The 23,975-nt window shown below is 47.7% G+C and overlaps 3 protein-coding genes across 3 annotated transcripts; 1 reads left to right on the top strand and 2 right to left on the bottom strand.

Moving 5' to 3' along the window:
* Nucleotides 1–5: 5 nt before the first annotated feature.
* CDCA3 (cell division cycle associated 3) lies at nucleotides 6–1,552 on the top strand (the record flags this gene model as incomplete). Its single annotated transcript, XM_010718331.2, has 3 exons — nucleotides 6–135; nucleotides 693–814; nucleotides 1,185–1,552. Coding segments are annotated over 3 exons (390 nt in total), but the record flags the coding sequence as incomplete, so codon positions are not given.
* Nucleotides 1,553–1,655: 103 nt separating this feature from the next.
* Nucleotides 1,656–13,117, bottom strand: GNB3 (G protein subunit beta 3). Its single transcript, XM_003202677.4, has 10 exons — nucleotides 11,399–13,117; nucleotides 6,652–6,752; nucleotides 6,088–6,126; nucleotides 5,816–5,922; nucleotides 5,641–5,704; nucleotides 5,354–5,516; nucleotides 5,183–5,249; nucleotides 4,509–4,710; nucleotides 3,535–3,751; nucleotides 1,656–2,731 (listed from the first exon to the last, which is right to left on the bottom strand). Exons 2-10 carry the CDS (start codon nucleotides 6,706–6,708, stop codon nucleotides 2,625–2,627), a joined length of 1,023 nt encoding a protein of 340 aa, XP_003202725.1. The 5' UTR covers nucleotides 6,709–6,752; nucleotides 11,399–13,117; the 3' UTR covers nucleotides 1,656–2,624.
* An 83-nt stretch (nucleotides 13,118–13,200) lies between these two features.
* On the bottom strand, nucleotides 13,201–23,975 carry P3H3 (prolyl 3-hydroxylase 3; the record flags this gene model as incomplete). The annotated part of the gene is made up of 15 exons (XM_010718322.3): nucleotides 13,201–13,906; nucleotides 14,201–14,341; nucleotides 14,608–14,683; nucleotides 17,814–17,931; nucleotides 18,116–18,266; nucleotides 19,223–19,318; nucleotides 19,442–19,566; nucleotides 20,674–20,732; nucleotides 20,913–20,965; nucleotides 21,311–21,400; nucleotides 21,690–21,823; nucleotides 22,575–22,706; nucleotides 22,831–23,023; nucleotides 23,381–23,533; nucleotides 23,796–23,975. Coding segments are annotated over 15 exons (1,914 nt in total), but the record flags the coding sequence as incomplete, so codon positions are not given.

Below are 23,975 nucleotides of genomic sequence, written 5' to 3'. Positions count from 1 at the left end.
CACCCGCAGCAGCACGCGCGTTTGAGGAGCCAGCCCTGCGGGGCGCCGCGGAGCTGCAGCCCGACAGGGGCCCCGAGTCCGGCTGCGAGGCGACCGTGCGGCCGCACCGCTGTGCCGGGCCCGGCCTGGCCTCGGGTAAGTTCCTTGGGAGGACTGAGGGGCTGTGTGGGATGGGTGTGTGCCGGAGCGAGCAGTCTCCAACAGGTCCTCCAGCTGCCAGAATGGGGACTGCTTCTCTAAATGAGTTCTCTCAGGGATTGAAGAGTTACACCCCAGGGGAGGACAAAGTCTGGCTATCAGCGTTGCCCAGTGTCAGGACCAGAAGCAATGGGCACGAACTAGGGAACACTAGGTTCTCTCTGAACTCCAGGCAGCGCTTCTGTGCTCTGTGGGTGATGGTGCACTGGCACGGGTTGCCCACAGGCTCTGGGTGCTCCCTGGAGATCTCTAATACCCACCCAGTTGTGGTCCTTGGCACTCAGCCCTCAGTGTCCCTGCTGGAGCAGGGTCAGATAGATATCCCAGTCAGATAGATCCAGAAGTTCCCTGCCAGCTCTGCCTTTTTCTCATTCTGATCCTCTTACCTTCTGGGTAACATTCTCTGTAGATGAGATCATATGTCAGGAAGCATGTAAAATCCAGGACCCTTTAACCTTGTTGTGACACACTGACTTGTTTCCTTTGCTTCTCAGGGAACAAGCATGCAAGACGCAAGGCCAGCAACAAGATCTTGGCAACATCTGGTGGGATTGTCCGTTCTCCCTTCAGTATCCTACAAGATGATAATCCCCCCAGTGCTCCTGTCCAACGTCAGGTAAATTTCAGTGCCTCATACTGTGGGAAGGGAAGGGGGCTATAATAACAAATCTCTCCATTTCTGTATAGCCACAGGCTGGAACTATGGCCTCCCAAACCTGTAGAGCCTGGTGATATCCTGAGAATGCTTCTATGGGATGATCTTATACCTAGATCCCTTTCAAATCTTGTTCCGTATCTGTATTCTCAACGCTACCACAATATTACTTCCTTCCAGTGCATTCTTTATTTTCTAGGAAAATCCTGTACTCTTATATTAGAGTGTCAAATAATCAGTCAAAGGTGGATGGCCTGAAAATGGCTTACATATTTTATTGAGAATTGAATAACTCAGCTTGTATTTTACAATCATTTTTTTCCTTCTGTAGGCTAAGAAACACATACTGGGGGAGAACTCTGGGGAGAAGGAAGTGGCAGCGGATCTGAGCAGGAACCTCAAAGCTGGGAACTGTGCTTGGAATGACTTGAACAAAGAAAACCAACAGTGTCCTTTTGTGGAGAACTAGAGATTTCTTTTCCAAAAGTCTTACTGTAATTCTCTTTTCAGAGAGTCTTCTAGGACTGGGAAATCCTGAAATCAATTAAGACTCCAGACTAATGATTTATCTTCACCTTTTTCTGTTGGGAAGATAATACTCATAACTTTGTGTATTTCATATACAGTACAGGCTTTGGTTCTCTGTAGGCTGTACTGACTGTATAGTTCTTAAAGTAAATAAATTAATCTTAAAACTTAGCTGGTGTTTGATACTCAGTATCTGAGGTAGGAGCATTCTGCTTGTCCAGTATGTGTGTTGTCTTTATTCTAAGTTCAAGGGACTAATAAGTCAGCTTTCCATTAGCTCTGATGCTCAGCTGTCCCCTGAGCTGAGAGATGTGAGTTGTGACAGATCTCCAAGACTTACAGGGATATAATTTCAGTGCTCCATTCTAACTCAGAGCAGTGAACTTCAGGACAAATGGACCTATTCTCAACAAAACAACAGAGGAACACGTTCCTTGTGGACTTAAAAGAATATGTTGTTTAGAGAGAGAATCAAGAGAGTGTTCACAAGAGAAGAGCAGCTCTGGAAATAACATAGTCTGTGGTGCTTATGTCAGCTTTCTTTATTTGCCTGGACTATGGAGATCTAGAACAGACATGAAAGCGGTGGCTGATGGCTACTGGTCAGACACTATATTGGTCACTGCACAATATAGGAATGAGGCAAAAAGAGAAGAAACAGCAAGAAGCAAACAAGAATAAATAAAACATTCTCTGGTAGACTGGAAGGTCTGAGGGCTGTTTTTTCCCCCATTTATCCATAGATAAGTCTTAAGTTTTTCCCAGTGGAAAGTGAGCCCAATTTACACTACCTGCTTGGTAAGGGTTGCATGTTATAAATCTCAAGCCTAGTATGTCTCTGAGGCTGCCTGCAGAAGTATGACAGCCCCACAGAAGCTAGGTATAGTTAAATCAAAGGTCTAGGACAGAGGTGTTGAATGAGGGGTCCTCCAAGGGCTGGATACCAAATGTGGGTGGAGGTGTTTGGAGGAAATGCAGGGTGTTTGAACTGTAAAGTCCAGAGATATAATTGTTGTGTTTTGTAGGTCTTCAAGCCTGCAAGAAACCAGGCTTGCTTAGAGGTAGAGAGAACAGCCAGTATGTGTACTCCCCCTCCTTCCCCTTTCACTCTAGGAGACCCCTGTAAGCAACCTGTGTGTAGAGAGAAGTGAGAGTGACAAGTGGGTGTTTCTGTTGTGCTTGGCTGATGATGCAGTCGCTGTGGCCCATGCTTCTGCTGTTCTTTCCCTCTCCTCTGCTGTCCTTAGTTCCAAATCTTGAGGAAGCTGTCCCAGGAGCCAGTGGCAACAGCCATGCCATCTGCTGTAACGCCCAAGCAGCTCACTCTGTTGTCGTGGCCAGAAAGGATTCCTGATGGGAGAGGAAGATGAGAAATCAGTAGAAGAAATAAGGCTGGGAGAAGGCAAAAGGCTTAACTGAGCTGAGTGCTCTCCCCATGGTCTGTGTACCCAGTCTCTTATGCATCATTCTGTTCCTTCAAAATGTGATTAGCAATCTGTACCTGGCTAATAAGAGCAAGTGTGCAGAAGAACATTTGTGCATGGTGTACAACTAGGTATCTGGCCAAGGAGCAATGTTCTTAGGAAGGTCCAGCTAGAAGCATCCTCAATGCAAGACATTGTTGCCAACTGTTTTCACCATGAAGCCATTGTAAGGCTAAGAAAGGTAGATGTCCTTGACAAAACTAAAAGTGCAATACTTTTGCAGATCAAATGTGGGCTGTGATCAGTTTCGGGGGGCTAGGAGCCATGTCTGGAAGAAAAATAGTAACTAGGCATATCCTTTGCATCACAGAACATCCAAAGCACCTGGATAGAAGCCCAGGTCCATGCTCAGCTTGGTGTCTGGCCACCATGCAGCGCTATAAGAATGTATGAAATAAAACTGATGTTTGAGAGCAGTTTAGCTAAGAGGAATATTGACACTTTTCCCTTCTGAAAAACTTGTTTAAAGCCATGACCTGATTAACATTAAAGCCAATAGTTTGTAAGATAGCTTATTTATTATTTAAGCACAAGAAAGCATCGCTGAGTTTTGGTATGTATAGGATGCGTCCCTTTCAGAAAAATTAGGGATACTTTGCTTTTCCTTTCTTTGGTAGGGATAGACCACCTCTGCAGAGAATGAAAGAGACACCTCCAGGAGCCACTCACCCACACGTTCTGCTTTCAGGGAGTCCCAGATGTTGCAATTGAAGTCATCATATCCAGCAAGCAAGAGGCGCCCGCTGCGGGAGAAGGCGACTGATGTGATTCCGCAAATGATGCTTTCGTGAGAGTACACTATGAGCTCCTGGTCTGCCCGGAGGTCAAAGAGACGGCAGGTGGCATCATCTGAGCCAGTGCAGATGGCTTCGCCATTAGGGAAGAACTGTGAAGGGCACATCAGATTTTAATGAGGCTGTCTCTTATGGATTTTCACCCCTCTGCTAACCATCAGGAAGCCACCTTCTCATAAGTGCTTCCTGGGTGTGTCCTGTCCCAGCCCCTAGAGCAAAAATCAAACTACATAGGTGTGGCAGAAGAATAGCCACGTGTCAGGTGAGAAAAGCTGTACATTGCAGGAAGCCAACAGACTCATTTAATTAGCAGAAAGAGATTACACTGATATACTGTTCTGTCACCTCTAGGGCTCTGGTTTGAATCCTTGCCTCTATGGTGGATACTTTCCTAGATCTCTCTGCTGCCTTGCATAAAGATTTCCTTCTTCCTCCTTGTGATCCCAAGTTACCACCCCTACAAGCTGAAGATGAGACCCTCAGCTGAATTAGATATTCCAGCTAGCTCACTTGTGTCTTCTGTCAAGGCTCCTAAATCATGCCAAAGCTGGTTCCCAACAGCTAGAACAAGCAAAGCAGCATAAACACGTGTTGTGCTGAGCTCCACAGATGACAGTGGAGTCTGGGTCCAAGCCAGGTTTGGAGAATGACAGGTGCTTTGGTGCCCCAGTGCCTGGGAAGAATCAGCCCCTAATCTGAACTCAGGCCCTCCTTGCTTCAGGCTGGATCCCAAGACCCTTGTTCTTCATGTGACTATGACAGCCTCTCTCAACCTTGAGACTCTATTTCATTGCTGGCTCATCCCCTTTTTTCTCTTCTTCCCCTCTACCACACAGATGGCATACGTACACAGATGGCATTGATATCAGACTCGTGCCCTGAGAATGTCTGGCGGCAGGTACCCTCCCGCACATCCCACAGTTTGGCAGTGGCATCACAGGCTCCAGAGATGAACAGTTTGAAGTCTGGGGAAACTGCCAAGCTCATACAGTCTCCAGTGTGACCCAGGAACACGGTCTTCTGCTGCCCTGTCTCAATGTCCCAGAGTGCACTGTGAGAGAGAGAACTTGTCAGAGCCAGACAAGGCTATACAGTGCTGTTAGCTGGCTTAAAGAGTTGTCCTGCTTGCAGAACAAAGGAGGGAAATCATGGGTCTGGCTACCACATGAGATGAGTGGGAGTACGGTCCCTGCCGTTCCACCAATAGACCTGTATCTTGACCCAACCTGCACAGGGAAAAACAGCAGCTGCTCTGCCAAGGGAGAGCAATGAGTCTGGCTTCTTGAGTTGCTCTTTGTGGCCTTCAGGTGAAACATCCCTACATAAAGTGGGAAGAAAGGTGCTGCAGAAAGAGCACCACTTGTTGAGCCATAAGAGCCAGAGGGGCTGCACAGAGTCTGCGCCTGAGATCACACACCACCCTGAGGCAGAGTTCTCCCAAAACGCAGTATATGAGGGGAACGGTGTGAGTTTTCAGTGCCTGTGGCTGCTCGTGTCAGTAAGATACAGAGGATAACACTTACCACGTGGTATCTCCAGAGCTAGTCACAATACTGTTGTCATCAAGAAACCGGCAGCAGGAGAGGTAACCTGGGGAGCAGGAACCAACGAATATGAGAGACAGAGCAGGGCTGGCTAGAAGAGTGAGATTTGGAAGCAGAGGCACCCAGGCCGCTGGTAGGCAGAACACCCACCTGTATGAGCTGAGAGTTCCCTGCTCACTTTGACATTGCCTTCGCGCGTCTTGAGGTTGTAGATGGAGCACATGTTGTCAAGGCCCCCACAGGCCACAAAATTACCTGAGGGTGCATAGGCACAGGTCATGACCCAGGAGGAACGCAGAGGGATGGCATGAACCTGGGAGGACAAGAAACCATGTCTGGCCTCTGTCAGCAGAGGAGATGGGAGAGCAGGGCAAGGGCATCTGAAGGGTTCCAATCCTGCATCCCCTCCCAGTTTTCTGCAACCACATGACTCTTGCCTTGTTAGTTGTGTATGTGTCCCACACAATCAGTTTCCCATCTTGTGAGGCACTGACCAGTAGTCTGCGAGAAAGGAATAAGATTGTGTTAGTAGGTCTTTCTTTGCCAGAGCCTTCTTGCACTCTATATCTACGTGCTGCCAGGCACTCAGCAGATGAGCAGCATCCTTCTCACTTGGAGTCCGTTGACCAGTGCATGGCGTAGATCTTGGCCAAGTGCCCACGCAGAGTCCTTCGGGTCCGCATCTGAATGCGGCCAACAACCTCCACTCCAGACACAATCTGAGGAAAGAGCAGGGGGAGGGAAAGAATTAATCTGGGACCGACAGGAGCTGTACTGCCTCCCTATCCCTGCTTCCTAATTGCTTCCAACCTGGAGAGTCCCCTTGGAAGTGATGCTAGCTGACCTCATGCATGCTAACCTGCCCAATCAGCCCTGGCCCTTACCTGAGCAAGTGTTGTGTCTGCACAAGCTTTCCGGGCATCCTGGAGGAGAGACAAGAGTGGATGAGACAGAAAAAAAGCTGTGTGACGGAGGCAACAGCAAGTAAAATTCAGGGCCCTTCCCTAAAGGCTCATTTAAAATGGATAAGAGTTTTGTTTAGTTTGTATTGTATCCAGAACAGGGGGTTCCTGGCCTGTGATAAGGGCTGCTCAGCACCAGTCAAACAAGCAGTAGAGAGGTGAGACTGAGGCTGCCCAGTTCCCCATGTAACACCTTTTCCATGACAGAACACCAGCTGCCCCCACAGACAGAGGTCTGGAGATGAATTAGCCTTTGCTCATCTGCCGACATGATGTCAATGTCCATTCCATTCTCCCCCTTCTTGTCTACTTTTCCTTCCAATCCCTCCCTCTGTACTAGGAGGATCTCCATTAGTACTTAGAGGGCTGTGCAGTGCTGCAAAAGGATCCAAGGATGTACTTGGAGAAAGCTCAACTCCAAGTTGGAGACCTAGACACAAGGGATAGACACTCTGCCAGCAGTTTCATGACTATTGCCAGTGTTACCGCAATCTGCTTCTTCAGCTGCTCAGCCTCCTGCTTCATCTGTTCCATTTCCCCCATCTTTCTGAGCTACAGGTGGCTTTTCCACGTGGGCAACCTTGAATCTGGGAAGACAAATTAAGGGAGAGAGATGTGAGGTAGAAAGGCCAACAATTGGACTGCTCAGTTATGGAAATGCAGGTGTCTCTGATAAAGGCTGATTTTTGGTTGAATGACTGAAAATGTCTCACTGCACTCAGTCAATGCCCTTAGCATTTGGGAAGGTCATACCAGACCCCATCAAATGTCCTTTTGGTCTTGTGTCCTGCTTACATGAACACTGAGAAGCTGAAGAACTTCTTACTGAAGTTCTTCTGCACTTGCATCAACAGGCAGTGCTCACCAGTCCTCCATCAAGGAAACTGAGGGATTGTTAAAGTACTCTATCAAAGTTCCCTTCTAGTTTAAATAAAATAAAACAAAAAATAATAATAATAAAAAAGTGGACACCTCGGGAGGAATCTGGGAATAACATAAGCAGGTAGTGGCATTTCTCCTATTTTCCTAGCCTCAGTTTTTCACTAGCTTCCAAAGCTAATGGCAGCATTTACAATATGCAAGGCTTTCACAGGTTTTCTACACGGTTGTCCTGTCACTTTTTGTACCATAGTCAAAGTTTAGTATCAGTGCACAGTGGTGAGGAATTCCACAACTCAGTATGCTTTATGAAGAAGTTCCTGGTTCTGATACACCCAAATGGCACTTGTTCCACTTGGAGGTTCTTTTCAGTTGAAAGAATCTGCAAATAAATGGTCTCTATTCACCTCAGTGTCACTCCGAATTGTATTGATCTTTATCATATTCATCTTTATCCATCTCTTTTGCAGAATGCAGAGCACGCTTAGTTATTCCTTACATGTAAACTGTTGCATCCCATCACCTCTGTTGTTCTCTAAGCACTTTTCAGTTATTTACAGAGCATAAATGATACGCTTGTGTAGAGAGGGCAATGAACCAGAACTGCAATTCATGTTCAAGTTACAGCTACACTATATGATTGTACAACATCTCAGTTTTGTTCTCTCTTTTCCATTTGGTGTACTTAAAATTCCACCAGTGATTCTGACATCTTCACTCTTGTAGACAAATATGGTCTTTATTATTTCAGTCTTTCTCCTTGGTAGGAATGTGTATCCAGAAATGTTTTAGGTGTTCATCCTTAAAGCTGGCATTTTGCTCAAGGCCTGTAAGACTCCAAGGACCTGCAGAACTACTACTACTCCCTGTGAGCCACAGCATTCTATCCTGCTCTGGCCTGTTGCCCAAAGGCCTTGCTTCCTCCATGCCAGGCTGCTCTTTGACTGTGGGCACTCCCCAGGCATTGACAGCTCCTGAATCCCAATTTTGCTTACAATTTTTGTATAGTTGCTTCCCCTAAGCAGCTCTGCCTTTTGCTGCTTCAAGCAGGATTAAATTCTGCTTGGTCAAAGTTTGCTGAGGGAGATGCAGGTTTCCCTCAGCTCCCAGGAGGCAGGTATTTATCCTAAGGAGAGGATTTTTCAGACTACACTTTGCAGAGAAAGTCTTGTACCAGCTGCCTGCAAGCCTGAACAGTGTTACAGCATGGCTGCCTCTTGCCTGCTGCCTGTACTGGCATGGTTAGAGAGCAGGGTGCAGGCCCAGGGACACCATGTCAGAGCCTAAGGAATGCATCCTAGTGGTGGTTTAGCACTGTCAGCCTCAGCTGTATAGAATGATAGGGGGAGATCAGCATATGAGCTAGCCCCTTGCCCCTGTTTTTTATTTCTCTTGACAGAGCAGTGGTGGTAAGGTTTCTCCCAGAGGTGGAACAAAGAGGGCTGAATAATGTCAGTCCTAAAAACCCTGGAGGCACTTCTCTTTGGAAAAGAATTGGACAGCTCACTCCATCCCTCAGCTCACTGGCTGACAGGGAAGATGCTGAGGAGGCCTTGCAATTTCCAGTAGCAGGCTCCTCATCTCGTGGTGTTTGTCCCTCAGCTTTGCTGTACGGACAAGCTCTGGATGTTATGTGCAGCTCTGGTCACTGCCTCCTAGCACACTAAGTGGTAAACCTGAACCTTCAGCATCCCCAAGCAGACCAGCTCCTTCATTCTGGTCCAGAACTTGCCCTCTCATAGTTTTCCCCAGGACCAATCCTACCTCCTCCTCTACTATGTCTCCACAGCCCTTAGCACCAGATGCCTCTTTTTGCTGGACACCTGTTTTGCTTCCTATTCACTCTCTCCTTCCATCCTCCCCTGTTTGGTCCTCAAACCATGAAGGCTTGGCTTCTCCAGGTAATCTCTTCCACAGAATCACAGAACCATAGAAAATCCCAAGTTTTAAGGGATCCACAAGGATCACTAAGCCCAAATTCTGGCTCCACACAGCACCACCCAAACCTCAAACCCTATGTCTGAGAGTGGTGTCCAAACACTCCTTGAACTCCTTGACAGCTTGGGGCCATGCCCATTGCCCTGGGCAGTTTGTTCTAGGGCCCCATTGCCCTCTGCTCCCAGTGCAGCTCCATGCTGTCCCCTCGGACCATGTTGTCACCAGAGAGAACTCATCCTCAAGCTTCTCCTGGCTGGAACAGCAATGTCTCTCTGTTGTGCAAGCCATCTCTTCACAGACCTTTGCCTGTATGAAATCACCATCCATCTGCCTTCCCTTAGCCACCCTTCTGGACTTCTGTTTTTGTCTGCTTAGACATGCACAGTAATGGGAGCCATTTTTTCTCTGTTCCCTCCACTCCTGCAATTCTTGCCCAAATGAAACTGGCTACATGTATGTCCCTCAGCATTCCTTGGGCCCACAGACTCTTCTGTATCTCTTCTGTTTGTTTGTTTTTTTAACTTGGTCTCTTCCTTTCCCTGGATGTATTTTTTTCTCAAATACGGCACTAGAGAGCCATTTCCTAGGAGTCTTCTCTGCCCTCTGCCAATGTGCATGACTAGATGAAGGGCATTCAGAGTTGACAGGAAGATCAAAGGGCAGGGGCATGATCTCAAGGATGGATAAAAAGGGCTAAGTATAGAGAAGGTGCAGCTCAGGTTCAGATCTCCACCTGAATCTTTAAATCCCTGTGAGGGAACAATCTAAGTGATGTTGGGAATTGTTCTCAGCCTCAGGACAAGGAGCCACAGATGAACAGTATTAATAGCCCTAGTTTCACCCAGCACCTCCACCCATCACATTCCACTGAAATTTGTTCAGAGAAAGTGACGAAGTCCCCGCTGCAGCACTGCTGTATCCTCAGAGGACCATGGTAGGTGTGCGGAAGAACAGCTTGTCATGTAAATTTAGGACAGGAAATGGGGGAACTGAATCTGGGAAGATGAAGAGAACATGGAATGGAGCTTGGAGCCTGGCCAAGGCACAGTATTGCCCTGAGCAGGACCTTAGGGATATACATTTCTTACAGATCTGCAGATAAGCTCAGGGAAGCTGACAAGATTGGTGTTAAATGGAAAGGCTTCCAAATGGTGCAATCCCAGTGCTTTCTGGAAGTAATCAATGCTAAGCAGTAGAGGAAACCAAATTGTTATGCTCCTTTGAGAAATTGTTTTTACCACTGTCACCCTTGCACTACAACAGAGCAGGAGAGAACCCATGACAACAGCACTGCTCCATAGCGCCGTGCCTCTAGTGAGTCATGCACATCTGGAGAGCACTGCAACGCAAACAGCCTGTGCTCAGTCAGACCACCTCAGCCCCTCTTCTGCTCCCTGCGTTGGTCACGCTCATCCAGTTGACAGTTCCTAGACCTGGAAAACAGCTTTCCTCTCTCTGCTCTCTTTCACTGTGCTTTCCCGTTCTGCCTTTTCTGGTGAGCTGGCTGGAGCCCTCTGCTGCAGTGCTCTCGTTGGTGGACTGCCAGACTCATTCTGAGCCCCTGGGCACCTTCCCTGCCTTTTGCTGCCACACCATGACTTGTCAGGGCAGTAGCCATGTACCTTGCACCATGTCAGAGAAGCATTCCATCCTACACTCCCAGGCACAGTCCTGCTGAGCCACCTGCACCATGTGCTTGTGGGGATGGGGGTGAGCAACAGGTGGGAGAAAAGGGAATTGGACCCTCAAATTTTCCCATCTTGGGGTGAACTCCCCCGCACTGGGCAGGGAGCGGTCTTGTTTCTGCAAATAGAAAGGGGAGAGATGCAGGAAGGAAGATTGAATATTAATAGGTAGCATCCCTGGATCTCCACATAATCCCCTGGCTGGCCTTGCATGCTCGCCCTGGTGACCCTGGGCTCCTTGCAGAGCCGGATACAGAGATGATCTCCCTCTCCTTTGATGGAGATCAAAAGCCAGGGTAAAATTACCCCGTTCTGTACCTCTCTTTCTTTGGGCTGCTCTCCATCAAAAAAAAAAAAAAAAAAGTCTAGGCTGCAAAGAAATGTGCAGGAACACACCGGTAGCACAGAGTTGCACAGGGTGGTGGGCACCAGCTCCCTCAGGAGAGGCACTGCCCTCCTGCACTAGTGTGGAAGCCAGTGAGATTTAGCTCTCATGGTGAGAACAAGTGACCTCACCCCAATGCAGAGCCCCTTATCACTGTAAAGGCACCTCAGCAACATCCCCAACTTCTCCACCAGCTCTTCTCTCCCTCTTCCTCAGATACCTGCACACAGGATCAGCACCTGTGCAAAGATCCCAGTGCACGCCACAGCATCAGACCAGGAAACCCAGCATCCCAACTGTCAGCTTCACCACAGTGACATGGGGAGCAACAAAGCAGCATCCTTACCAGGATTTGTAGCGTAGGCTGGGTCGCCTTCCCTAGTTGGGAGTCTCACAGCCTGCCTCCCAGCTGAGGATGACTTTGCTCCAGGCAGAAGGTCCTCGTACCCTTGTGGTGCCCAGTTGGTCCTGTCGTCCACCCTGGCTCCCTCTCAGCTCCTCAACCTCTCCCAGGACTGATCTCCCCATGGGAGCTGGAAGGCTGTGGACGGGAGGGGTTGGGGGAGGGCTGATTCCAGGAGCAGCGTCAGGCAAATTAAATCAGACACCAGAGACTTGGGGAAATCGGATTGGGACGTAATGCAAAGCAGGTGGATGGGGAGGGGTGAAAAGAGAGAGTAGCACACTCCTCCTGAAGGGAAAGCAACCATTGCGGGCACATTTGAATCCATGTTTATGTGAGCCACAAACTAATAAAGTGAAGATTAGCCAGAACAGGCTAGGATTATAAACCACTGGGGCAGGGCTCATGTACTTCATGGTCCACAGAAATTCCCATTTTTGCAGACACAGAGTGCCACTTGTGCCCTGTGCATGCCAGGAAGAGGAAACTGTGTCACTCACAGCAGTCCTGTCAAGGCAAGATCCACAATGGTGTAGGGTAGGGGTCCCAGCCTCTCTGGGCAGCAAACTCCAGCTCTGCCTGGGGAAAACAAAACTGGGCACAGGGGCCAGCAGCAGCAAAAGATTTGGTGGTGTGCCTTTTGGCAGCCACTTTAGTGGGATGCTGCGAGGGGATTATCTTGGCCTCAATCTTTTTTAATCTCCCCCGCAGCTTTGGCCCAAGCCTGAGATAAATACCTTTTAACGGATCTCATCTGACGTCAGGAAGCCATCACTCTAATCACCCAAGCCACCTTTGGGTAGAGCAAGCCAGAGCTGTGGACACTGGCCCCACACCCCACCAAAAAGGGTCTCATCAAGCAGGAGACATCCAGCGACCCAATGTAAATCACTGGGAGGAAACTGTGGATCCTAGGACCTTGTGGATCTCCTTCTAAGGGTAGGGAATTTGAAATGCATGCATCAAATTTTCTTTTTGCCATGATTCTGGGAAGATCAGAAGGCAAAAAGGGATGTTGATGCATGATTCCCAGGTTTGCATATTAAGGAAGTGGCAGGATTCAGAAGGGGGAAAGTCTTCCCTGCTTCAGTCCAGCTCCTTCAGCACTGTGGGACTGAGGCTAACACAACATGTTTCACTAGGCAAGAGGCCTTGAGCCAAACAGCAAGGAGGGGAACGCTCATGCACCTCCTACAAAACTGGCACCAACTGTTCAGACTTATTCCCTCCCATACCACATTTGTGGTCTCTATGCAGCTCTCATCAAGGCCTGTTTTATAGCTCTGATGCTTCCCAAGAAAACGTTCACTGCTCTTTTTCATACTCCATATCCACCTCGTTCAGTTCCTGTTTGGCTACAATATAATCCCATCTCTGGACACTAATCCCCTGGGCAGTGACAGCAGATTGTCTCTAGATCAGCATGGAAAATTATAAACAAAATATCTGCCTTCACAGACAATTTGGTGCATTAATTAAAAAAAAAAAAAAAGAAAAAGAAAAAGAAACCTCACTTCAGGGAAATGTGAGTGTACAGTGCTTTTTCTTAAAAGAGCTCCCACGTTTTCCAGGGGTAAGCCATAGCAGAGCTTTCTTACCCTACCACAAGTAGATGGCATCTGGACAAATGCTTTGTTTGTTTTCTTTCATTAAGGGCTCAATCTCCTTCCATCATTTGTTAATTAAATTTCCATCAGCAACCAATCTGCATGTTTCCCTCCTCGTGTACAGACTCAAGCTCCCACTACATTTGTCCAGCACTTTCCTTTTATTTCATATATTCACAGTGTCTCATCTTCCCTTGTGCATGCCAGTCTCGAGGTTTTCAAGGTTTGCAGGCGCCAAGGAAATCCAGAGGCTTCTCCTTTGAATTCCTGAACATGAGACAGCCCTTGCTCATCAAAGTCTCCAGGCTTCCCCTAGCACTCTTGGCTTTGGCCCCAGAGGACCAAGAAGCTTGTTCTGAGAGGAATCTGGCAAGGGGGCCTGCTTTCCTACTTCTGAACGACACAAACATATTGTCAGGGCACTGAAGAAAGATCCCAGTGTATCTAGCTTTAGTACTCTGTTCCTGCTACCATTTTTCAGCTGCTGGGCAGTCACAGACAAGAAATCTGCATTCCCTCCCCATCACTATGGCTCTAGCATGCTAATAAACCGCTCCAGGCCTCTGTGGTCCCTCTACTACCAAGACCTGTGAACCCACTGTGTGCCAGTCCTGCCCAGGACCCCATGTACTTAGAACTCATCTCTGGCCCGCAGCTCCTTGGGGTACTGCGTCCTTTCTGAGACAGACTTGTGCCTCTGGCTCGTAGGCCTGGCTCCACCACTGGGAACAAGAGCCTCTGGGAAGGATCTGCTGCTGTGATCAGCCCCATGATATCCTTCTCCATCGGGCTGGTTCTCTTCCACAGCTCTCTGCTCCATCAGCTCTTCTGCCTTCACCCGCTCCTGCAGCCATAGAGAAAAATGATGTGAGACTCTCCCTTCTAGGATCTCAGACCTGCTCAGAGGGCCTGGAGAGACACATATGGTGTTTGCCACATCCATCCAACCCTGCCAGAATCCATTCTCTCTTGCAGGATTCATCAGAGGCTGACTTCCTCCAGTGACTTCCTCCACTGGGTATCTTGTCAGAGAACAACCATGAACTGCTGCCCCATAGGGAAACTCAAAAGTGATTCTTCAGAGGATTTGATATAGTTCGAAGGTATTTGTGTATGTTTCTCCAGCATGGCTCTTTACCTGCTCAGCATGCTCTGCGGAGTGCGTGTACCACAGAGCAATGGCACAGCGCCTGCCTTGGCTCACTGCCTGCACACCATGGGGATTCTCCTTGCCGGAGCTGAAGGCTACAAGTCTCCCACACTTAGGATGCACGTTAGCCTGCCAGGAGAGAGAAGAGACAATGAAACCAGCAGCCCCTTGCTCTGGGGCACACTCTCCTTCTACAGATCTAGTGCTGCCCACAGACTGTAAGAGCCTGGAACATCTCTACTAGAAAGGAGTTAACCTCTTCTCTGTTTGAGATTTGCCTCAATTTGCCTTTAGCTGCCCCTATTTGAATTTGCTACAATGCTAGTGCTGCCTCCCACCTGGTCTAAATTTCATGCTCAGTCCTTTGTCCTTCATTTGGTCAGACCCAGACCTACCGTGACAGTCACAGCGTCCATTTCAGTGAAGAAAAGGCTCCCACCTCGGAAGTCATTATTGAGGTAGAGAATGCCACTGTGGACAAAAAGAAAGAGGACAGATGGATGGTGAAGCTCATTCAGCCCTGGCACTTCCCCACACTACTTGTCATAGGAGAATGCAGCACCTAATTAATGCCAGAGGTTCAAAAAATGACTCAATCAATTATCGTGAGAATCCATTTGGGGGTGTTAAATACAGCAATGCTTAGCTCAGGGGAGTCCTGAGCTGCAAGCCACAGGAGGCCGGGGGAGTACTCCATGGATTTAGTTCCATACACTCATCCTGGCTTTTGTTTTTTTTCTTAAATACTGTGTAGCATGCATCTGTGGCACCGTTGTGACCATGCCCTGGGCTAAGCAGACCTTAGACCTGATCTGGTGTGACCTTGTTTGTGTTTTAATATTGTGAACAATCCAAAGCCTGGAAGAGGAGATTGATCAACAAAAAGTGCCAGGTTCTAAGAACCAAGGAATAAAGGGTAACACAGGAACGGTCAAAAAGAGGCATGGTGCACATGGAAAAGAAAATTAAAACAAGAAGTTTCTTTACTTGTACAAGACAAAAAGAGAAGCAGTGAGGTGACTGAAGTGCAGGCGAGACCACAGACAACTGAATAGGCTGTTTAGTTTAAGGAAAAGGAGGCTGAGGGAAGCCTTTATTGCTCTCTTCCAATATCTGAAAGGTGCTTACAGCGAGAGCAGGGTTGGTCTCTTCTCACTGGTGCAGGACGAGGGGAAATAGCCTCCAGTTGCACCATGGTAAGTTTAGGTTGGATATCAGGAAGAAATTCTTCACAGAAAGGATTGTTAAGCACTGGAATAGGCTCCCCAGGAGGTGGTTGAGACACCATCCCTGAATGTGTTTAAAAACTTTTGGATGTGGTGCTCAGGGACATGATTTAGTGGAGGGTTGTTAGAGTTACGGTAGTATGGTTAGGTCATGGTTGGACTCGATGATCTTTAAGGTCTTTTCCAACCTGAGTGATTCTATGAAAAGAACCACAAACTGCGTGAGTTGTTCTTCGTATTCAATTAAACCAAAGAGAGAATGCCAAAGGATCAAAAGGGGCTCATTATTGAGACTAGTTGCATATAGATATCAACACTGTTGCTGCTGAAGCAAAATATTAAATACATAATTACAATTACATGTTTACCAGCCCCAAAGCCACAAAGGGTTTTAATAAGACTCAAATAAGGGTTGTAACACAGGACTAGAGAAAAGCTATGACGGCTTCCATGCGTACATGGAAGGGACAGGAGGATTGGCTGAGGTATCAATAGGCCTATCAGCTTGACTTCAGAAGTCTGCAGGGCTTTCAAATCCATTTCTGAGGAGACAGATAACTGAAGGACACGAGGTACATGGAAAACAGTTTTGTTATATGGGTATACTAAAAGCAGTTGGTTAGTCACATAATCTTTGACAAAACAGTTAATTTCTCAAGGAAAGATAACATGATCAATTTTGTCAGTTTAGACTTTGCTAAAAACTTATCAGAACAGTGCCACTAGAAAAATTACTAATTGACACAGAAAAGGTGAAGAAGAGCATGTAAACAGCACACACTGAGTAGCACACAAGTGGCATGGAGAAGACTATCGTTCACCTGGTCAAGGATTACTGGAACTCTTGGACCCCTTGGCCCAATTCTGTTTAATATTTAATTAATGAGTATAGCACAGATACACAGAAGAATTCCAAGAAGTTTTTGAATTGGTGTCTCTTAGATGGTCTGGAGCATAGGATTCTTTTCAAAAGGACATTAGAAGAGCATGGCCCTTACTGAGCTGCTTTGTCTACCACATTTCACTCTGCAAGAGGACAGAATACTCCTAGAAACAGCTGAGTAGCGTAGATCCAGGAAGGATATTTTAATATACATTGGCATACAAGTTCAGAGAATTCTACTATTCAGGTAGGAGTAAGGTGATAGGATAAGTTTTCCTGCAAAGGAAACGAAGAACAGTTAAAAGACAGAGCCTTGTAACTTTACGATCTGACTGTACCAAGTTAACATCTATGGAAGAATGGAAATAGAATTAAAGACACCAAATGGATTTCCTTTAAGTCCCACATCCCTACTATAGGCAGTTCAAAGCAAATTTCTGCTCTGGGGTTCAGCTAAAAGAGAAAAGGCATTCAAAATTTTTCAGTACCCAGGGATGAGATGGTGAATAGGGAAAAAAAATACAAAAAAAAATACCCCATAGTGGACTGGTCACATTTGGCTGCAACATGCAAGGCTTGCAACCATCTTGAAAATCTATTTGTTTATTTCACAGAAGAGCAACTGCTACAGTCGGAAAGATTAGCACAGCGGAAAGGTGATACAGGAGTGGAATGGCAAAAGGGACAACAGGAAAGGAATACTCACCCATCTCCAAGGACCTAGACTCATGGGGAAAAAACTCCACAAGGGAGGGATTTTCAACCAGAGACCCTCCCCCAATGGCAGTCAGCTCTTAAATGAGGTCTAAAAGAGGTGCAGCCAGTCTCCACCGCTTCTGGTCACACAGGTAAATTGCCTTCACTTGCTCTCCCAGGGCTGACTCAGTCCTTTCCCCAGGTGCTCAATCAGTGGTACAGGCTGTGACTCAACACTTCCCATACAGTAACAAAATCTGCTGCTATCTGGAACAACCTCTCACATGCAGTGGAAAATCCCAACTCAAAGTACCCTCAGAGAGATCAATAGGAGAGTAGTCACTAAAGTATACTGACAGCTCAAACAAAAGAAATTCAAAGAGACTGGTTCTCCCTCTCCTGTAATGTGTGGACAGTGGGAGAGTAAGATTGAGAAAGACAGAATAAAATTAAAAGAAACATCTTTTTCTAAATGCTAGCAGTAGACTGGAGCATTATGAGAGACAAAAGACAACTTAATATCACGGTTCTAGATCTATCAGCCTCTCAGTCTCATTGTGCTCTCTGCCAATGCTGAATGTAGGGAGAGAAGAAAGAGCAGACCATCTTCCCAGCCTAGGGAAGGTATATGACACCTCACTCTGAATCCACTGATGCAGCCTTCAGCCTCATGCTACAGCCCTCACTTTGAGCCAACAACCCATTGGCTGGTATTTATAAGTTGAGCTCATACTTTCTCGGGGCTTGGGAGACATTTTGATCTCCACAAGCTCTAATGCAGGTCCCCTTCTTTTACCTGTAGTCCCTGTAGACATAGGCAGGTGGCTCTTTCCAGCACTCTTTCACCTCAGGATCCAACAGACAGTTATCAGCATGGACAGGATGACTGAGATCCATGCGACCTTCCTGCTCTTCTGAAAAGGGAAGTTGCAAAAAAGAACAAGAGCATGTATTTATTTATTTATTTATTTTTGAGAAAGAGCAGAGAGTGAGAGACACGCAAGAGTAAAAGGGAAGAGAGTCTCCTGAAAGCATGTAGCTGGGACTAAGAAAAAGGCTCTTCAGGAGAGGAAACTAACAGGGTGAAGGATTCTTTACCTTCTATTGCTGTGCGGCACACAAGGTGTGTGAATGAGAAATGCAGTTTCTTTCCAGGAGTGAAATAGGATTCTATGATTTTCCGTGATTTTTCACTGGCCTGCAGAAGCAATTTGGCATCTCTCCAGTCCACGTCCCCACTCTGGGCTAGCTACAAGTGAAAAACAAGCCTGCTAGAATACTCACAGAGATACTCTAAGAAATGACACGTGTACAGAGTCTGTATACAGATCTGTGTAAACTGCTGTGCTCATGCATGTAAGAAAATAACGTTTTCTCATATAAATGTCAGGTATGCACGTGTGCAGTCCAGCAGTTCTTTCCCTCTACTCAGTGTGTGAAGCCACATCTGGAATGCAGCATCATTTTGTGTCCCAGGACAGGAGGGACACTAGCAAACTGGAGTGAGCCTTCTCTAAAATGTCCTAGGACAGATGGAGATCTGGAACACATGACTTAGAAGAAGAGGCTGAAGAGCTAGGTTTCTTCAACCTAGAGAAGAGAAGGCCAAGGGAGGATCCAACTATAGTCTCCTGTCACCTGAAAGGCAGTTAAGGAGAAGATGGAGCCAGTCACTTCTTAGAGGAACACAGTGAAAAGACAAGAGGCAAAGGGGGTATGTTGCAGCAAGAGAAATCTTGGCTAGATATAAGGAAAAACAACTTGTCCTTGAGATCTGCACAGCACTGAAAAAGGCACCAGAGAGGATGGGCAACTTCAAACCTTGGATATGTTCACCACTTACATTCACAAAGCCTTGAGAAGTTTCATCCAGCTTTGAAGTTAGCCATGCTGTGAGCAGAAGGGAAAAGCAGAGATCCCCAGAGGCTCCTTCCACCTTAAATTACACCTCTATTCTAAGCTATGCCAGCCTGTAAGACTACTGCACTCAGGCAAGTAGCAATCCTGAAACACTGCCCCACAAGAGGGAAGGTGCTTGTAGAGCCCTCCAAATACAATGTATCTAAATATAAATGTGGAGGGTCAGGGGAAGCTGTTCATGCTCTTGAAAGAAAGAAAACATGCCCACAAACCTGACCAGAGCACTCTTCACAGAGAAAACATGCTTTATGGACAAGAAGATGGCAGACTCACAGAGCCACTCACCTGCATGGCCTTCAGAATGGTTAACCCTTCAAATCTCTCATGTGGAGTGTGAGGGGACCGTCTTGCTCGATAGCCATCTCCTGTTCCTCTTGCTGCCTGGAACAAAATGATGCAGAGGATATACACTAGGTTACCTTCTCTCCTCCACAGCAGCATTACAATACTGCCTGCTGAGGAGAAAGTGACACATACAGAGTTCCTATAAGACCCAGGCATTACCTTTGTCAGCCGGAGCAAGTCCTTACACTCAGACTCCGTCAGGACTCTGTCAAACACAACCCTCTGGGTTCCATTCATCTGTTGGGAATCCATGGTGACTGTGATACCCTCAAAAGGCAACGAACCTGTAGGAGAAGTAAGTACAGACAGAGATAAGTAAGCTTTGGATAAGAAGCCCTGAGACACAAACCCCCATCCTGGATAAGGAAGTAAACAGACACTATACATTCTCTGGGAAGACAGGACAGCTCCCCAGAAGTGCCCTTTCCTTGCAGATCTGGGCCACATACATCCCTCACATGCTTCAAAGAAACCAGAGCACCAGCTGGGAAGTTGGCCTACAGCAAGTGCTTCCGGAGCCAGCAGAAACTTGGGACTTGGTGGGAGAGCAGCAGAGAGCTGGGGACAGTTGAATGCATGGTGTAGCCCAGGAGAGAAACAAGCCCAGCCTCCTGGGGCGAGGCATCTTACCCCAGAAGCATTTCCAGTGCATCTTCCTACTGTCTCCAGTTCCAAAGAGAAGCAATGGGTATTGGTCAATGACATGATCTTTTGATCTTTGGTCTTCTCCCCCCCATCTCCTCTCACCTCTGGATGGTAAGGAATGCCAATGCACTCAGGCGCTCAAAACGATCTGCTCCCCCACATGATACAGCAAGAGAACCACTTAGGGTCATTTCAAGCAAAGATACCAGAACAGAGCCCTGCAAGAGTATAGGGCCAGAAAGAATACAGAACTTTGCTCTGCAGTCTACAGCATTCAGCCACAAGCCACTTGGATTGGTTATTCAGGGAAAGGCTTGCCAAAGCTGAATTGTCTGTTTCCAGTTTCCATTCCCCTTGCCTTCTTTTGGTCCCTCTCAGAAAAGTGTTGTTTGAAGCTGAGCTGGCGGAGTTGAACCATGTTTTGTGTAGACACTCCTGCCTGTCCATGCCAGCTGTGCTGAACAGGGATCTACATGTCCACAGGCTTGTCATACAACCAGGCAGCACTGACCTCAGCTTCTCCAGCCACAGTGCTCTTTAAGTTCCCATCCCAGAGAGGTACGCAGCGAGATTTTGCAAGAGTACACATGCATCACAGATGGAGAAAAGAAACAGTGAGAGGACTTGCTGAGCCATTCGAGTCAGTCTGCATATATGTTAGCATTCAAATGTCTGAGGATGGAAGAAAAGACAGCATTTAGCCTAGCTGACTGCAACCAAATATTTCTTCAAGCTTTTCTACTCACCTCTCTTCCCTCTCTCTTCCATATCCAGAGTTTCCTGCTTTTGCTTCTCCTGATCCTCTCTCGGGAGCAAGGGAAAAAACACAGATCAGGGCTGTCAGTACACAGAGCTACGTCTGCCCTCTTCTGTGATCAGCATTTGATTTCTTATTCCCATTTTACCCATTCCTCAGTATGACAGTATTATTATCCCCTGCTTTCAACACTTATACTTCAGTCCTCGTCAATTCATCCAACCTTACCTGTATTTTTGCTTTAGGTTTTCAGGAATCAGCTCATCTGGAGTCCAAAGATCCTGTAGGAAAAAATGCAGATGTTTCACCATAAAGCAAACTTCTCCCATAGTAGATCAGGACAAACATCCCGTTCCTTGTCCCTCTTCTCCACGGCCAGACCAATGGCTCTGGCCTTCATCTGAGGACAATAAGATTGGGTTAATGTATATGCTAACTACAGCAGTTTCCAGCTACTCTTCATTTCAGAAGCAGCAGAAAGGCCTTAGAAGATCCACCTCACAAGTATGTGGGGGGTCCTGCTCATCAGCATCTGGTCCTGTCTGATTCAGGTGCTACTGAAGCAAGTTCTAGCAACTGTCTTGGTGAAATCAAGGCAGGAAATTTAAGATGATACCGTTACTTACAGGGTCATTAAAAGTTCCTCCTAGATGTTCCATGGCATAGTAAATCAATTTCTTCTCCATCACAGATCTCTGCACATAATGACGAATATTCTATGGAAGCAAAGAGGCTGTCAAACAACCACTTCACAACAGGCAAACCTATCACTGTCCAGGGCAGAAATCTTCTCAACACACAGTTCTGTGCCATGAGGGCCCATTCTGTCCCAGAAGAACCCTGTCTAGTATAGATTATAAGCAAACTCAACTTCCACTTTCTTCAGTCCTGAGCTTGGAACGTATCTGCTGTAAAACATGTTTCCCTTTGTGTTTCCTGGATCTGTGACCCTGTTGTATGGGACAGGGGAGGGACCAGAAAGTACAGACCTGGGGTAGTAACTACCTCTCTTGCTGTGACAGCTGTATCTTCTCCAAGTTCTGCACGGTACTGTTTCATTTTCTCCAATACTGGCTCATCCGTGGGATAAAAGAGCAAGTAGGAAGCAGCACATTCAGCAGCCAATGCCTGGTTCCCAACTTGGGCAGGGACAAAACAGAACAAACAGGTATGTCTGAAAGACTTGGTGTTAGCAGCAGATGCGTACCGGCCAGCAGCAGCTGATCCTGGTCAGAATCTGGCAGTAGGAGGAATGACACTGAGTACACATCAATCCCTGCCCAGCTGTGCCTCTACCAGTGGGCAGAAAATATAAGGAATGCATTGCATAAAGAATGGGCTCACTTCCTATATTTAGTGGAAGTTCATTTAGAAGAGACAGGAGGGAGTGTAAGTGTCCAGGAGCTGAAGGACAAGTGACAGATTGACCAATGTCATGATTCCATGACCAGTTCAGATAGTGCAGGCAGGGCTGACTTAGAAGGAGCATCAATGTTGACTTGAGATGCATGCACATGCTCTAGATAAGACGTAGAGGTCTGATCTGGGGCCATGTATTGAAAATGAAAGTGTAAAATATACAGCTTGGACAGCTGGAGCGAGGACTTGAAATGGAGAGTAGTATAGAAAAGATTTGTTCACACACAGTGGAAACAGACACATTACTGGAGCTGCACAAGGAGACCGAAGTAAAGCATGAGATCTTTCCCAAGGAAGCAAGCAAAGAGAGGTTCTGGGCAGAACAGGGTAGATGGGGACAGAAAGAGAGCAGAGGTAGAGCTCAGGTGAATGTGCCAGTTCTCCCTGTGACATGCTGCCCTCCAGGTTCGGAAGTAAGTGGAAAGTTAAGGGGTGCCACAGCATCACCCAATGGTTTGTAGCTCTGCTCACCTTGGTCATATGCAAACTGCAGTAAATCGAGATGAGACGGTATGAAATCTTCTGTGGCAGAAATCCACCCTGGCTTTGTGGCAATTTCAAGGACGCACTGCTGTCGGCACTTCAACACCTGAATGTAATGGGCTGCAAGAAAGAGAGGCATGAAAGCCAGCAGCTCTGACAGCCAGACAGGAGCGTTGGAAGATGAGGCATGTCCACTGTAAGAAGAATGGCTTTCTTACCCATACCTTTGGGCCTCTAACACTACCTGCAATAGCTTCATACAGGCCAGGCTGCAAATCTTCCTCCTCCTCCACCTCTTCATCCTCCAGTGGCCGTTCACACAGAGCACGACACTCTTCAAGTGCTGACAGTGCCTCTCTGAGTGACTCCTCCAGTCTGTCCACAGCCTGCAGATATTCATCTGCATTGTAATGCTGCATACCGGCCTCATATGCTTCCTGCAGAAGACAGATCCAGGCTCCTCATTAGCGCGGGTGACACCAAAGGACTCCCTGAGACTGAGTCACTCTCAGGATGGTGCTGACACGTAGGGGCCTGCCTGGATCACAAACAGCCCACCATACAGTGACAGCCGTTCTGCTGGACTGGGGCCAAATGTACTTCTCCAAAGCCCCGCAGCTTACAGAAATTGTTACCACAAAATGCCTGTGCCATAATTGCAGTAGTGTGCCTTCACTGAAGCACGTACATCTCATCTCAAGCCACGGACCTTGTGCGGAACAGATCAGGGCTGCACGCTGGTCCCTACAATGTGGTATGAGCTGCTGATGTCTGGTTCTGCATCAGACCCTCACCCAGTGTGGTGTGGCCTCCAGGTCTCGGAAATTGTCTGACTTCACCCCTGACATACGCCGGTATTTCTCTATGTCCTCACGCATCTGGAGGTGTTGGGGATTGGCGACAAAAAACGTGTGAGCAGCAGAGACTGCCTGGTCCAGTTTCTTCAGCTGCAGAGAAAAAAAGGCTGTGTATGTCATTCCTGCTTCTGTCCGGGCCCACCTCTCAGAACACTAACCCTAACCCTAACCTCTGTGACCGCGGCAGCAGGCCGTCACCCAGGTTTGCCCACACGGGGAGGTGCCCCGCGCTGCCCTCCCACGGCAGCGTGCATGGGGTGCTGGAGATCTCCAGCCCGCTTTCCGAGCCCGGCCGCTGCACCACTTATTCCCACCCCGGGCTGCCGCCCCCCGGCCCCGAGGGCAGGCCCACCTGGAAGAAAGCCACCTGGAGGTAGTTGTAGGGCTCTCTCCGCTCGAAGTCCCGCTGGATGACAAGGCTGGCGCGGTGCGCGGAGGGCGCGGCGCCCAGCCGGCTCCCCAAGCAGTGCTGCAGGCAGTCGGCGCGCTGCAGCACCCGGTCGAAGAGGGCGGCTTCCCAGGGCCCGGCGGC

This window comes from Meleagris gallopavo, chromosome 1 (genome assembly GCF_000146605.3).
Source record: "Meleagris gallopavo isolate NT-WF06-2002-E0010 breed Aviagen turkey brand Nicholas breeding stock chromosome 1, Turkey_5.1, whole genome shotgun sequence".
Classification (NCBI taxonomy): Eukaryota; Metazoa; Chordata; class Aves; order Galliformes; family Phasianidae; genus Meleagris; species Meleagris gallopavo.
The sequence above is the reverse complement of the archived record's forward strand: the minus strand, read 5'-3'. Positions and strand labels throughout refer to the sequence as shown.